Source organism: Montipora capricornis, chromosome 9 (genome assembly GCF_036669925.1).
Source record: "Montipora capricornis isolate CH-2021 chromosome 9, ASM3666992v2, whole genome shotgun sequence".
Classification (NCBI taxonomy): Eukaryota; Metazoa; Cnidaria; class Anthozoa; order Scleractinia; family Acroporidae; genus Montipora; species Montipora capricornis.
In genome coordinates, this window is record NC_090891.1 from 9,172,865 (window position 1) to 9,188,545 (window position 15,681).

The 15,681-nt window shown below is 37.4% G+C and overlaps 1 protein-coding gene and 1 long non-coding RNA gene across 4 annotated transcripts in view; one reads left to right on the forward strand and one right to left on the reverse strand.

Annotated features, from left to right (window-relative positions):
- Nucleotides 1-1,610, forward strand: part of LOC138015192 (POU domain, class 4, transcription factor 3-like) — a 4,731-nt gene extending 3,121 nt beyond the window's left edge. For all 3 annotated transcript variants that reach the window (XM_068862147.1, XM_068862148.1, XM_068862145.1), the window contains one exon: nucleotides 1-1,610. This exon is cut by the window's left edge and continues 452 nt beyond it. In XM_068862147.1, coding sequence (XP_068718248.1) covers nucleotides 1-352 — 352 coding nt within the window. In that variant the 3' untranslated portion in view covers nucleotides 353-1,610.
- LOC138015193 (uncharacterized) overlaps nucleotides 1-15,349 on the reverse strand; it is a 27,162-nt gene extending 11,813 nt beyond the window's left edge. Inside the window, exons 1-2 of the long non-coding RNA XR_011125512.1 lie at nucleotides 14,834-15,349; nucleotides 13,779-13,909 (exon numbers count right to left, since the gene is read on the reverse strand). This is a non-coding gene — a long non-coding RNA (uncharacterized lncRNA). The remainder of the gene's footprint in view (nucleotides 1-13,778; nucleotides 13,910-14,833) is intronic.
- Between the last annotated feature and the right edge of the window lie 332 nt (nucleotides 15,350-15,681).

Consider the following 15,681-nt stretch of genomic DNA (forward strand, 5'->3'; position numbering starts at 1 on the left):
CTCGTTGAGTCAGTCTACAATTTGCAGGTTTGAATCGCTTACACTGAGTCACAATAATATGATGGCGTTAAAACCCGTGTTGACGGCGTGGCTAGAGGAGGCTGAGAAAGCATACAAATGTAAGAATACAACAAGCCAATTCCTTCCTAATTCGGATAAAAAGAGGAAGCGTACATCAATTGGAGCAGCCGAGAAGCGTTCTCTTGAGGCTTACTTCGCTATGAACCCAAGACCTTCGAGCGACAAGATTGCGTCAATTGCTGAAAAACTGGACCTCTCAAAAAATGTTGTACGCGTGTGGTTCTGTAACCAGCGGCAAAAGAAAAAGAGAATGAAATTTTCCGTGCACTGACTGGAATTGCAATAGTTGAAATTAATTTTTCGCTGGTAAAGTCGGGGAACTAACTTCATGGTAAGGCCCGACCAGCGCTACGCTCAGGAATGCATACCGAGGCACATCAACGGCAGATTTGGAGTAAATTATATATGGTCAATTTATGCTATAAACAGAAAATTATTGTTTTAGCCCTGTGAGACAAGCAACTTCTGACTTTATTTCTCTTACTTTTAAGTCGCAGATTTTTTTCTTAAATGCTTAACTGTTCGCCTCTGTCTGTCAAAAGGAAGTACTACTAACTCGCGATTGAGTGAAATTACTTCTTTGAAGAACGATGCGTTTGCGAAATGCGATGGAAGGCGATGTTTCGCTATCTTCGACAACTTGTCGCGAACACTTTAACTGCCCGCAGGTAAAAAATGTTTCATACGACCCTATTAGCTTAACAAGGAAAGAAAAAATTCCGAAGCACTGATCACTTCCGCTAGAAGTAATGTTATTCATCGTTCATTTTGCCACATTTTCATTTACGCTGCGATCAAAATTTCGAATTCACGATTCAAGGTCTGATGTTAATATGGCTCGAAATAATTTTGCCTTACACCTGTTTCATTTTGGCAAAATCAATTTCCCCATTTATGAAAAGCTGAATGGATTACTTGCAATATATGTAAATTTGGAGGTTTTTTGTGAAGAAAAGCCGTTAAGACGTTATTAGTTTAGCATAGAATCGAAAGAACGACAGAGAATCGTTAAATTAGATGAAGACAAATACGAAAACGTCCATCTCTTTTCAAACGGTTTTTCTTCAAATAGAACCACCCAACAGACGTCAATTACGTGCTCAGGTTGGCTTTGTTCGCTGGTGCATGTCAATGAAAGCGAGCCCTTATAATTGCTTACAAACAGTCCAGCGAAGAACTTTTACTGCTGGTCAAAAAATAATGGCATTGGCCCGGAGAGTATATGTATTTAAATATATATTTTGAAATTTTATACGTTGAGGAGACTTTTATGAATTAACATGTATGATGTATATTTGTTGACGCTGTACAAATTTTACCGCTCGCACCATAATTGTCATAAATTTAAGTCATTTTCTGAAATTCTGTTTCATTTTTAACCCACTGGTGCTGCGGAAATGCCGTCGAAGTTTAAGTTACCCGAAAGAACACTTAAGGTGAAAAACAGTTTTCTCAAAATCCAAATTTGTAATGAATTGTGCTTAAATAGTCGACAAGTTTTAATAAACTCTAGTTCGAGGTAAAATCCATCTGAAAAGCGATCTTATTTGTTTTGCTTTGCCTTGCGCGCCGGCAGTACTATCAGACCACCCGTATCCATAATTTCCTTGCGTGGTGTATTATGGCAAGGCTTTTTTGATTAACAAGAGCTTTTTGTCTTCTCTTGCTGGTTGTTCTGTGGATAAGAAGCGCTTTTATATGGGTGCCATCGACCAAAAAATTTGGATCATGGGAGAAAGCGAATTCTTTTTTTGTTAGAGTGACATTCTTAGCTTATTTTCTTCTGATAACATCATAATTTCACCGAATGAAAAAGTAAATTAAAAGTAAAGTAATTTGGAAATTTAAGGCAACATCTCGTGCAAAATACGTTTCACTCAAAGACCAGCTCCTTGGTATTAACTAGTCTCATTTAGAAAGCAAACGCGACGTGGCTCCAATAAGAGGAGATTTGAATTAACTATCGATTTCTATGGTGAAAATTTTAGTCTTTATTTTAGAACAAGCTTTTCGAAAACAATACCTAAAAATCGCTTACGTTACAGATGAGATTCTGCTCGTGCGATGAATAAGGGAAATGGTTTGGTTTGAAAGTAATTATTTCATTTGCAGCAGGTGTAAGAGGAAGATGTTGCAATCTCCCGCTAGGATTCTTCATTTTGGGATTTCCTATAGGTACAGAAATGAAGATTTCTCAGAGTAAATTGTGTTTACAAGATTTAACCACAGTTTATATATTCTGGTTTTAATCTATGTTTTCGCTATTCGCTCTTAGGAATACGAAATGTGTCGCTATTTACGACGAAACTGAAGGCTGAAGGGACGGACAATCAAACGAAAATTGCAAGGAACACTAAAAAACCATGTTTTTTGTAACACCTTAAGCGAAAAGAAACTCCTTTTTAATCTTAAATGGAAGGTCGTCTTTATCGGGTTGTTTGCATCTTTTTCCCAAGGTGCAAAATTTACCACAATACTGTCAGTCTCCAAACCTCTTTCTTACACATTGTTTTCTATGGTCGTTTATGGAAGGTTGCACGTGCTTTTATATAAATGATACTACTGAAAAGTTTTACCCGCAGAAACTAATTACTCGGGAACCATATCGGCGATGATCCATCTTTAAAACAATGCCTAGCCCTGAGGGAAGGAGGAACTTCTGACGCTTTTAATTTCTAGGACAGTTTCCACGGAAGCCGCGCTTTTCCCGAAATGCGAACCAATTTCCCTGCTAACAAAGCACGACACGAGATCATCTTATAAAACAAAGACAAACTCCAATACAGCTGTTGTCGTATTACACACGACTATTCTCTCCACAAAATACTGTTGGTCGGAAAGACTTAATTAGAAGTCTCCCAATAAAACTATCTTCCGTAAAGTGAATAAACAAGGCTGGCTATCATTTCAAGTGCTTATATCGAAAACTGAAATTTCAAAAAGAGAAAAATCCGATCTCGAACACTGCGACCGTCATAGGTATCCTGAGTAAAATGTTTGCCGGCTGAATTGAACGATAAGAGGATACACCAGAAAGGATTATATAGTTAAAAATAAGAAGCGACAATTTTTGAACAGCTGAAATAAGGCTTTGTGACTGGGATCTCCAAAGGAAAAATACTGTTAAGAACTAAAAACAACATTTTGAATTATATGCTTAATAATTTGAGCTATGAATGGGCGCTCCACAGTATTGCTATAATAAACAATATCTTTTTAATAACGATAGGCAGAAATAATATTTTTCAAACACTGTGAAATATGAATTCCTCAAGGAAGAACCGTTAACAGCGAGTGTTTGTTAGTTTCATTTAACTGTCAAAGCATTCAAAAAGCACCCTTGTTGGCATAGGAATAAAATAAAACAATTTTTGTCAAATGACAGATATGCAGTTTGGCTGATGTCGAAAGTACTAAAATATATACATATATATTTATAAGCTAAGCTGCTTACAGCGAGGAATTTGTCCGCTTAAAAAGGAATTAAGAAAATGAAAACTATCTTCATTTGCCTCACTTACAGCCTTTGCAGCTCACTGAAAAAATGCCTTGGGACAAAAAACTCCCTTCTATTCTATTACAATTCCCGACCATTCGTGCTAACACTCGTCTAAGAGTAAATAGTTGGCTTTGATAATAAAGATAGGAACAATTAAATAGAATTCATAGCCTTAGAGGTTATTCAAAACGGACAAAAAACGCTAAAACATCTCTTTTTGTTCACTTTGACCATAGCCCAGGAGAAAATTCTCTTGTTTTGGAAAACGCACTGAAGCTAGTCAGCTGTTGAAAAGAACCACACGAAGAAAACACACGGCACCTGCCATATCGCGAATAGTACTGAAGGACTCCTTAGGAGAGATATAGAATGATAAAATTACTTGCAACTTAGAACGCTTGAGTGATTATACGCTCCGGAATCAGATTCCAATTGAACTTGTTCAAACGAGGTTAAAGTACCCAGAACGCCAGTCTTGATGAATATTCTTATAGTTGCTATTCACATTTACCCGACTCTGTTGAATTGGAATTGAAGTCTGCAGCCACACTTAATTGCATCTAAAACGAAGATGTGAATATTCAGGTTTATACTCCTGGGTTGAAAAAAAGATGAATCTACTAAGAAATACGTCCCGTTAACATGAACTCGAATAATAGCTTCTTTTCAGGAGAATTCCCATAACAAAGGGAATTCATGAGTAACAAACTAGGGAGTGACAAAGAAATTTAAGGAGTAAAAAATACTTTTCATATAGCACAAAATAACCCTAGTCTCTAGCTCGTACTTTTAAAATATTTCACGGCAAAGATTATGAATATTCTAAGAGTATCAAAACCATATCCTTTTTCCACAATTCATTTTCTATTTGCTCAACAAAATCCCTCATATTAGTTTGTCCTTAGTGTACTTGTACGATGCCCGCCATAATGTAAATCTTGAACTTGTCCATAAACTTCTGAACCAAGTTTAGAAAAGAATTCAACCTAAAAAAATGTGCTAAAATCGTTCTTTAAAGTCCTTAAATTCCATGCTTAGCCCCTTAAAGCTGTGACATGATGAATGTGACAGGAGCTGAAGAATTTGCATATACAATTCTTGCGCCATCTTCTTCCACTCCAGAATATTGGTTGTTCGTTTTAGTAGCAAAGCAAAAAGACTACGATAAGAAAATCCATGGAGAGACAAGCGGCTGACAAAATTAGCCGCGATCTTAAATATTTCATGCTAATATTTGGAGATTACAAATTTTAATTATGTAGGAATACAAGTTTGACTTAAGGAATCACTGCTGAATGAGTGTGTGTTCAAAATGGCGCGAACATGGTCGGTTGCTTCCCCATACAAGGTTGCGCATTACCCAACAAACCATTTACTACTTGAATATTATTGTTATAATACTGACGGCATCTTGTCTCTGGTTTGCTAATTTAAGCAAAAATACACTGGATTTCTCGTCATTGTTACTTAAAGAATCTTAATATGTAAAATTACAAGCAAGACTGGTTGGCAAGGCACCGCTACTCTAGCTGAAACTCGCTCGGTCAAGCCCATATGGTCTTGACTTATTCTTGAAATGAAAAAATAAAAGAAACAACAAGTTCTTTAGAGGGCAAAGCTTAATCTGATATGAAACCGAACGAATCATGGACAATTTTTAGTTAGTAGCAAATCTACAACGGTTAATAGAATTGTGGGAGTACCATCTCTGCCGGATTTGTCGTGCAACTCGTAATTTTCTTTCGGCGTGACTGTCTTCAAAATTATGCTTTAAAACTAGTTGAAAACAACGAAAAGATTATGAGAATATAAAGTGTTCCTGGCTTTTTTGATGATGCGTGGGCCACAAAGCGACGGAAAGAGCGAAACAATATTCTTCGAAATGGCGACTTCACGGTGACATTTTCATCGGCGGCTCCTCATCAAACCAGTCTTCGCGGTAAAAAAAAGTCCAACAAACGTTTCTGACGATACAAGCGGCACGCAATATTCAAATTAAGGGTACAAAATCAGATGGCTTCTTTTCAATGCAAAGATAGTTTAACAACCAGTTTGATTCCATCATCCATAGACACTCTTGCAGCCACTTGAGGTTTTTCGAGATCACAATCACTTACCTGTTTTAGCATGGCACCTCAGAACGAAAATATATGAAACAAAAATCAAACTTTTGCCAGTAACTTGTGTTTATTGTCGCCGTCAGAGTGTGAATGTGCAGTAAATTTCCGTGTTCATAATTGTCCATTCCTACACGCCAATTCTTGAACTGATAGCAAATTTTAAACAAATCGGTTATTAGATTTTAGTAACCTTAACAAATAACGGTAAGAAATATATTTTCCTTGTTGTCTTCATGTTTCGTCTTTTCACCTTCTTATTATTTTTTTTTTTCAGATTTACTATGGGAGACGAGTATCATTTCCAAAAAATATCGAGGCACGTTTCGTCCGTCAGTAATGCCTTAAAACTATTATCCGATCATGCATGCAAGTTGATTATCATTGTTTGAATCAATGAGGACTAAAAATCATCCGAAGCCCCGCTCATTTTAATTATTACAAAAACTGAAAAACGTTCTACATCGGTAAAATTTGATTCTATTGACAAAGACAAAGGATATTTCGTAACATTGAAACAACGTGCATGGCAGTTGTTTAGTCTTCCCAACAAGGGCTATTAAAGTGTTTCCAGAAAAAAAAAACGAAGTGTTAAGACAAGAGTATTTTCCCGAGCCTATACAAATAAACTCAAATAGGCTAAAAAAAACCTACTCGGAGAATGCTTCGTAAAGACAATAATTTTTGGAAAAACACTCGTCCAACAAAGGCTTCAGGTATGCTCCCTTTCGTAAACTTGTGGCCCGCATGTTGCATAAGCTTCGTCTATGTTGATAATTCTACCACAGGGAATTCCATTGCAATCTTTCAGACTCATGGCATTCTTGGACTGATGATGATCCCAGAGACAATTGAATAAAATTCATTGAACTTTAAAGAAAACCCTTAACTGAAGGTTTGAGTTTTACCTGTTGTATTGAATAATCGCCCTGCACCGACCGGTAAAGCTTAAAACCACCAGCCGTGGTAAAAGGCTTCACGTGCTTTCATTATACAAATTCAAGAGGTTGCAAATTTGGCTTAGTTGGCTTCATATAACTTCATTTGTCGACAATGAAACAAGTTTTGGATTTAAATGGATTCGTTTTAATGAAATTACTCAAACAAAGTACTATCTTGGGCGTTTTATGACAGTCGGCCGAAAATGATCGAACCAAACCCTTCGAGAAAAGGAATATTTCCTCGACTATATTAAGGGCTATATTAAGGAGTTAATGTATGTCGGGCTTTCGATGGTATTAAAACAAGAGTATATTAAAGGTTGCACAAGAAATCCCACGAAAGCATGGGGCCATAGTACTTTGAAGAATAGTTCTCAGGTTAGACTGATATCGTAAATATTTTTAGAACGTATTATTTGTTGAAAAGCAGCTAACATGTTGTTTAAAAAGGAAGATGGAATTAATGTGGTTCTCAAAGGTTTCCCGTGGTAGTCTTCCACGGCCGTATATAACAATGGTGAACCACACGGTTATAGTTCTAGTTTTGGCGCATGTTAAATTACAGGTTAAAGAATTGTGTACGACAAGAAACTCGAGCTTTTCAAATCTGCTCAAATATCTAACGTATTATGTTTGGTGCGCTGAAACGTCAACCTTACAGGGACCGGACATTCGGCTCGAAAGGATCGCTTCGGATAGCTTACAAGCCTTGATGTGTTCTTGATTTGTTGTTGCTGTTGAAAAATAAGGTATCGCATAAAATGTTAAACTTTATGAAGACATGCCGTGCTCATATAATTTTAACCAACTATTGTCTAATTTCATTGCCAAGGACTAAAATTATTATAGTCCAAGATCATTGAAGACAAGTGAGGTTTGGGGCTTACTTGGAATAATGAACCGCTATCGCCATCCTTTCAGGTCTTAATATTTTCAGGCTCACTTGAAGTGATCAAACCAGTATTCTTTGTTTCAATAAGTATAAATACCCTTGCAAATAGATATAATAAGATATTTGACTCCTCATTTCTGTCAATATTCTTATCCTGACCGGAGATGCAATCTTTTATGAAGAACAAGCCATCGATGTCCTACAATAATAAGTTGCAACCCTTAATACTATATAGACGGCTTTGTTATCAGCTTTTCATTAAAACTCCATGTTGCTTTTTCATTAACAAATTTGCGAGAAATAATACCCTGGAAATCGAGTTTAAATGTTGATTATACTTGGAGTCCAATTTTTTCTCAAACATGATGCAGGCTAAACTTCCAAACGATTGTTTAATTGTCGAGGATGCTCATAAGCCCAAAAATCAATTTTCATTTCACTTTCGGAGCAATTAAGAGTAAAAATGCGCCATAATATTGTCACAACTAAACATTACCATCGACAAGGAATATGTGTTTTATCGCAAAAAATTCATGGTGAACACGAAACCGCCATAGATATCACTTACAAAGAGAAAAGAGGCTTTCAATTCAACCATTTATCTTTCTTTGGTGAGTTTCAATGAAAATCTTATTACAGCAGAAAACGCCCTCTCGCCAACTCCAGGTGATTTGTACTTTCTTATGGCAACAAGCACTGTCACTATGGCAACAAGTACTCCTTCACATTATTGCAAAAATATTCTGCCAATGTCACAATAGTGACCTGAGCGATCACCAGTACTTCTGAATACAGCTTGAAACTATTTTTAGATTTGTGCATTATCCTCAGTGTCTCATATATGTTGCCATAATTCTCAAAGTACAGTTGGTATTTATAGAAACAACATTACTTTAGAACCCTGTTAGAGTCTTGAGGATTACAGCTAGGCGCTAAAATACGAGGCCATTTTCAATACTGCAGGCGCCGCGGAGGACGCAGGCGCCGTAGGAAAAAGGTGGGGGGGCTATAGCTCTCCGCTCTCCCCTCCCTGTCCTTGGCTTATGTACTGCCTTCTGCCAAAACTTTGGCCATTTATTTAAAATTGTTTGGATTAAAGTTATACATTTTTGCTTTTTTTTCATGTGCGAGTTGAGAGAAGAAGTAAGTCAAGCGAGCCACATTTTTGAAGGTTGTCAATTTTTTGGCTTAAGTTTGGCAATCACACCGTCAAAAAATCTGTAAAAGTAATCATCTAAGAAAATCTCTTTCTTTAGAGCAATTGATTTGCTTAGCTGTTGAGAGCGTACGGAAAGCAACGACACTTTATTCATTGAACGAAATGATATATGAAATGAATTTTATATTGAAATGTGGAAATGAAATCAAGTGAAACTATGATCCTCGCAGTTATGAATGCAATTTTAGCAAACCAAAGAAGTAAATAACTATGCAAAAACCGTAAAACATCTGTGAACATCTATTTATACTATGCATTAATTGTCAAAGTCTCACTTTTTTATTACCTTAACAAAAAGACATAATTTTGCAGCGGTGTATCTCCTTGAACTTAACCAAACTTGGTTGAATTAACTTTAGGCAAATGAACAATGATTTTTTCTTAATAATAATAATAATAATAATAACAATAACAATAACAATAACAATAACAATAACAATAATAATAATAATAATAATAATAATAATAACAATAATGATAATAATTAACAATTATTAATTAAGTGTGGTGGATATTTTGCAGGCACACAATGGTTGAGTTAAATTGCTCTTGTTGTTGAAACCAAGCTGAAAAACATCAGATTGTTTCATTTTTTTTCATTGTGATTTAGTGCTCGACAGTTTTCGTAAACAAGGCATTGCATTTTGATTTTTTGCCTTAGAATATGAGGCTGGAGAGATTACATAACTTACCATTAAATACCGTTACACCAAACTTTGTTGCCATTTTTGTGTTTTTCGGTACAGCCTCCTCGTTCATTGAAAGAATTTCCTTTTCGGAAATCGAAGCGAAACGGGAAGCCATTTTGTTTCTCTTCGGCTGCTCGGAGGTGAATAGTACTTGGATAATCACCTCCGCGCTAGCCAATCAGCGCACGCCAAAAGCACTATTCACTTGTGTGGTATATACTACTACTAATAATAAATTAATAACGATAAATTATTTTTTTCTGAAGAATCTTAGCGGCCGGAATCCTAAATCCTTGAATCCGATTGGTTAATCGCACGCTCATAGCCGGTCCAGCTTTTTACGATACGGACCACGGTCCGAAATCTGTTCCGTGCTGAAATTTTCTTGACTAATTGAAAATCGGTCAATGTAAAACGCAGACTGCAGAGGGTAAAATGCAGACTGAGGTTATATTTTAACTGTTGAAAGAAGCCCAAATCCATTAGAAATGCTAACAGTTAAGCCTAAGTATATTTTAGGCCTAATTAGGCCTAAGGTTAGCATTTCTAAGGGGTTTGGGCTAAAGGGGTTTGGGCTTTTTCAACAGTTATTGTGACGTTATAACCTCAGTCTTCATTTTACCCCTGGTGTGCAGTCTGCAGTCTGCATTCTGCGTTTTACACTGACCGAATTGAAAATGTTCTCACTACGGCGCAACGAAGCATTGGATTTCACCTCTTAAAATGCAAGTTTTCGCTTGCTAACCGTTGCAAAGAGAAGGAAAAACATCTGCAATGGAATGAAAGGCCTGGTTATTCTTCAAAAAGGCGAGTATTCATATGGTTTGCTGTTTTCGAGTTGATGGTTTTCTTGCACTGTTGACACGACGTTGAACTTCTTCGGTTATTTTCTTTGGAGTTCTATTTTATAATCTCGTTCTATTTTGCTTCATTAAAGAAAATACGGATTCGTCGCTTAAATATTTAAACAAATCGCAACGCTGTGAACTAATGTCAAAAAGTTTTTTTGGGGTAGTTTTCTAAGTTTCGCACTGATTTCTGAAGGACTTGACAGAGAAACAAAGATGAATCCTTGAAATAGTAAGATATGAAGGCAGAGACAGAGGTTTGCGTATTTTTAACTAAATTTGTTCCTCCTGTTTTAAGAAATTTCGTTTTATTTTCAACAAGACAAAGCATTTTAATACGTAGAAAATTATTCGCCTGTTTGTATGAATTTTTCAAACATAATTGTTTAGTTTGTTTCGCTCATTTCTCTGTGCTTGCCAAGAAATATCACTGTTTGTTTTTTATATTTTTTGCACCAAGAGATATTTGAAGTTCTGTTTTATCGTTAATCTATCATTTTTTCAACCGTAACAGTGCGACGTAGAGCGCGTAGAAAGACATTCTGCAAACCAGTTTGCCATGTTCATTTTCAAAAAAAAAAAAGGTTATTCACCGGCTTAGGTCGGTCCGTATAGGGAAAAACTGTGCCCTCGGCCTTGGCTGCGGCCTCGGGCCGTACTCAAGACCTCAGGCACAATTTTTCCCTATACGGACCTCCCAGCCGGTGAATCATACGTATTGGTTATTGACCAAGCGTGAGGTCAAGATGACTGGATATTGGCCAAGTTCTTTTTTTGCGTGTTTATGGACCGAGACGAAGTCGAGGTCCATAAACACGCAAAAAAAGAACGAGGCCAATATCCAGTCATCTTGACCGAACAATCTTGGTCAATAAAGGATTATTATATGACTTAAAACACCAAAAAATGATCTTTGATCTTGCGGGACCAAGCGAGAAATCCCGAGCGGGCAGTATCGCTCCATCTTGCCCGCTCGGGTAGCCAATCAGAGCGCGCGATTTGGTTCATCTTGCCCGCTCACGGAGCTAGTCAGATAATAAAATATTTATTGCTTTTATAGCGCTATTTACAATAAAAAGATCAATAGCTTTACCAGCTCACTACTAGTTGTTGGAAATGATTGTCACTCTCCAAAAACTAAAATTTCACTTCATAGTTGTTGAAGAATTCGGTTACAGTAATTGCAATCTCGAGTTTTACGAATAGTATCCTTGTTGTGAGTATTGTTTTAGTACAAAGGTTACGAAGTTCCCAAACTCACCTCGAAGAAGAAAATACGAGTTGTTGGTGGATGCAATAAAATGAATCCCGTCTAAAACATTCTTGAACTTTTTTGCATTCTTCTACTTTCTGTTGCCATAGTAACACATCACACTAGGACTATTACCGAATCTTACGCTTTCGATTCATCCAAAATCCCGGGATCTCCTGATAATACGATTCTGGAATTATACTTCACGGAGGTCACCTGGTGCTTCGTAATAATTAGCTCGTATTGAAAGAAAACTTGGCTTTACTCTGAGGCACTCCCATCGGTCTGTTATTTCGCTTCAAATGAAGATGGCTTCTATCTCTTGTAATCAAGAAAAAATCGATGGCTGGAGCCCCCATCTCACCTCCATAGGCCCAAGAGGTTAACCAAGCTAGGGGAAGTATATTCTTGGTTCCCTTGCTCAGAACCTTTTAAGAATGCTCTGGCAAGCATATCTTTCTCCAAGCCTCAAGGTGTATGCATGAATTCAGCCCGAAATTGATGCATTAATGCATTGAGATACATATTATTTAGACCAGTTGTGCTGACCGGGCGCTTCTCAACCAACGGCAGACGACGAAGGAGATAAACTTTGCCATAGTGCAAGTTAGCAACTAAGTTGTTTGCCTTTGAGAGAAAAGCAACGACCAAAACAGATCCTCGGCTGGACGATAATTAATGGTTTTCTTTCCGGGCATCAAACCCTCGGCAATGGCCCTAAATCTTTGACAGACATAGACCAAGTCCAGTAGCCACGCTGTTCGAACATATACACTGCTTTTTCGCTAAAACTAGGCCTGACAAATATGTGAGCCTGAATTATTATAAGGGTAAAAAGATTTTGGAGGAATACTCGTCTATTGGGTAATGTCTTAGCGTTTCTGTCAAAAAAAAAAATGCAAGTGTCTCCTTCATAAGATCGGATCTAAGAGAAAATTGTCATCTCTTGTTTCGGAATCATGGCAGTTGACTCATCAATCGTTAACCCAAAAAGCTGAAAATTTTTTCGAGAAGTGGTTTGAGGCCTTACAATTGCCGCGTTTGTGATGAAATGCCCACGAACTGCCCAATATTTAGAGGCTGCACCACTCCTTTCAAAAGACAAGGAAACCGCTGGGTGAGGTGCTAATCAGGGTTCCAGTACACTAACAGCCATAGCCGGTGTTGAAGGACATCTCGGGATCACGGATGGAGTAAAAGGGAAAGATATTTACCTATCTCTACTCTTTGAGTTCAGCGGGGCATCCTTTCAAGGAAAAGTTCACTCCTTGTTGAATCCTCAGTTGTCAGGCTGGCTTTATGTGGGAATCCTATTCAAAGGTGGTGATTATATAACTACCTCAAAATTTTCTCGTTACAGCCCGGAGAAATAGAACATCCAAAGGCTATGGTTTTGCTTTATGGAAAGGAGATTGTGAGCGCAAACCCACTCCTTTTTTCCCTTCTTAAGAAACAATTTTGAAATTCCTTTCTTCTGAGTTTAACCATTGGAAAGCAGGAAATACTTTAAAAGCGTACCGTGTATTTCCATTTGTCTTGTCACCATAAAAAAATTGATTCAGTATGTGTCGAGGAACATTCTGTTCTGTTGAATGAATCTGTAAGCTGAGATCCAATTTACATCGTTGTTCGGTGTTTAATTTAGTACCTGGGATGGCCCTCCTGTAAATTTGGATTCACAGAAAGGTTTCTCCCGGCCGCGCAACTCTGCAGCGGAAAGGGTTTTTGAAGTAGTTGCTCACCCCGAGGGAGCTCCCGCAAAGGAATGCCAAGCATGCAAAATCTGAAAAACTAATTGGACGCCTTGTTTGGTGCAACGTTCGAGGCTTTGTGTGGTTATGTGTCTTAGAAGTGTGACCATCGTACTGGAAAGTGTTCTTCCATGGACTCATTAAGGTCTCATAAGCTTTTAGTTTCCAACATTTGTTTTCACAGTGTCATTATCAGTGCCTTGTACAGGCTATCGCTGAATGATCAAAACTTGGGACTTTCTATGAAATGGGCGCGATTCTCTGCAAATGTTTGAAATCTTGGTGTTGGTCAACCGATCTAACTTTAAGCTGTTTTAATGACAGTCTTGAACACAACTCTGGCATTGTAATGATCTTAATTACCATGCCCAATTTACCTAGACTGAGTTTTTAGAGACAATTAGCTATGTGGCTTCAACTTTCGTTTTCGCTCATTTGTCAAGTCCTTCACACCGTTTAATGTAGGGCAAATAAAGCTTCTCCTCGTACCTGTTATGTCTTGATTTGTTTCAAGTTTTGAGAGGCTACCAGGTCTCTTGGACTGATACTTCACAAATGTTGAATTTTGTTTTCGTAACTGCCCTCTTAAAAAAAAATTGGTCAAATAAAACCAAGACGATCTGAAATGTATTAAAGGAATCAGTGGAAATTAGTGAAGTTGTTCACGCCTAAACCTAATGCAGTTCAGCAAAAGAAAAGAGAAAATAAAAAAGCTTCCTTCCCTTATCTTCTTTTCTTTCGCTATTATTAGAACATGCACATGCTAAGATCAATTACACCATCTGCCATTACTATTTTATAGACATGTAAAGTCGAGATCAAGATACCAGTATTCAAGATGCTCGTATAATATGTTTAGAGAAAAAATGTTCTCGCCTCTTTTTAATGCCCTGTTTGGTGTTCATTAACAGAATGTGTTTAAACTTTTTTGGAATGTGGGAGGTTGAATGAAATTGCAATATTCACCTACTTATTCATCCTATCTAATAACTGCCATTCAATGTCGTGTGCGCTGCTAAAAGCAGTAAGCCTCCCATTACGTTTTTAATTTTTGATAACTTTCAAAACCGTTTTTGCATCTTAAACAGCTACTCCGAGAAATTTGTTCCCTAGCATATTGTGGCAATTAAGCTTGCTTTAGCGCATTAAGTGCGAAAAAAATAAGGTTTAGTGTGTTATTTTTGTTCCTCAAATTCTAACACCACAAAACGATCAATTCATATTAAAACATCAACTGGAGATACGTATGGGACTCATTAACCATTCACCAAAAAAACATTATGGAATGTTAAAATAGAAAATATTCGTAAAAATGAAGTCGATTCTCCAGCTTATGGACGCTGACTGTTGAATGTAAAGAAATCAAACCATTTATTTCACCATGGACGGATTTGGATGGATCGTTCTTCTTGGGCGGAGTTCATTTTAGCTCCATTTCATCGAATCACCCGGGCGACTTTTCGAGGTAATAGAGATAGCTTGGCTTTTTTGTAAGTTAACTCCCCTATTTAGGGACTAGAAAAGTAGAATAATACTCTACTAACCTCCTACCCCTGTGATGACCTTGCCTGACCAGGGAAAAACAGATTTGACATGCCAGTTTTCCTGTTAAAATCCACTTTTCCATAATCATAACTCCTTGTAAATATCATTCCAGGTCGAGTAGAGCCAAATTTTCCGAAATCAAATTTGACGTCTTTTTGTCTGCGAAGTGTCATTTGAAAACATTAAACAAGTTTACCAAGAAAATGCATGCGGCCTCGCCCTCAAGCATTGTCCCTTCCGTAAAAAGAGGTCCACTACATTTTGCCGGGTAAAATTCTCCCTTCACATGAGCTAGTGGTTACGGAGACGAACAGGCAAAACATAATTAAAAATTTGTGAGTAATGGCTTTTTGTGAGTTTCTGCTAGTATAAAAAATTAACGCGGGCTGTCTAGTTTTTATGGCAGGCAAACACACCTGTGTACCTCTCTGAATGTCATTCGACTCCAGTTCCTAACAAGGTATCCCGATATGTGGAAAGCAAATGAGTAACGGATACTTTGTTTGAAATCGCCCGTAGTTCTTAGACGAGACAACAAATTGCGACCATTTGCTCATCTTTGATCTCTTTTTATCAACCGACTATGCAATTTTGTCTGTCTTCAGTAAAAAAATTCTGAATCATCAGCTCGTAATAAATGATTTAAGGGCACCTGTTGTAGTGAAGAGTATGAATAAATTTGGAAGGTTGCTAAAATTTAAAGGAGTTTATTTCAGTTAGCCATACTTCACGCCATGAAATCAAGTTTGACTTTTTTTGGCTGCCATTAAAATAAACCCGTTCGCTGCATTAATGGGAACATGTATTTGGTGGCTTCCCATAAACGGGGCTTGTTGTCCCAAATGTT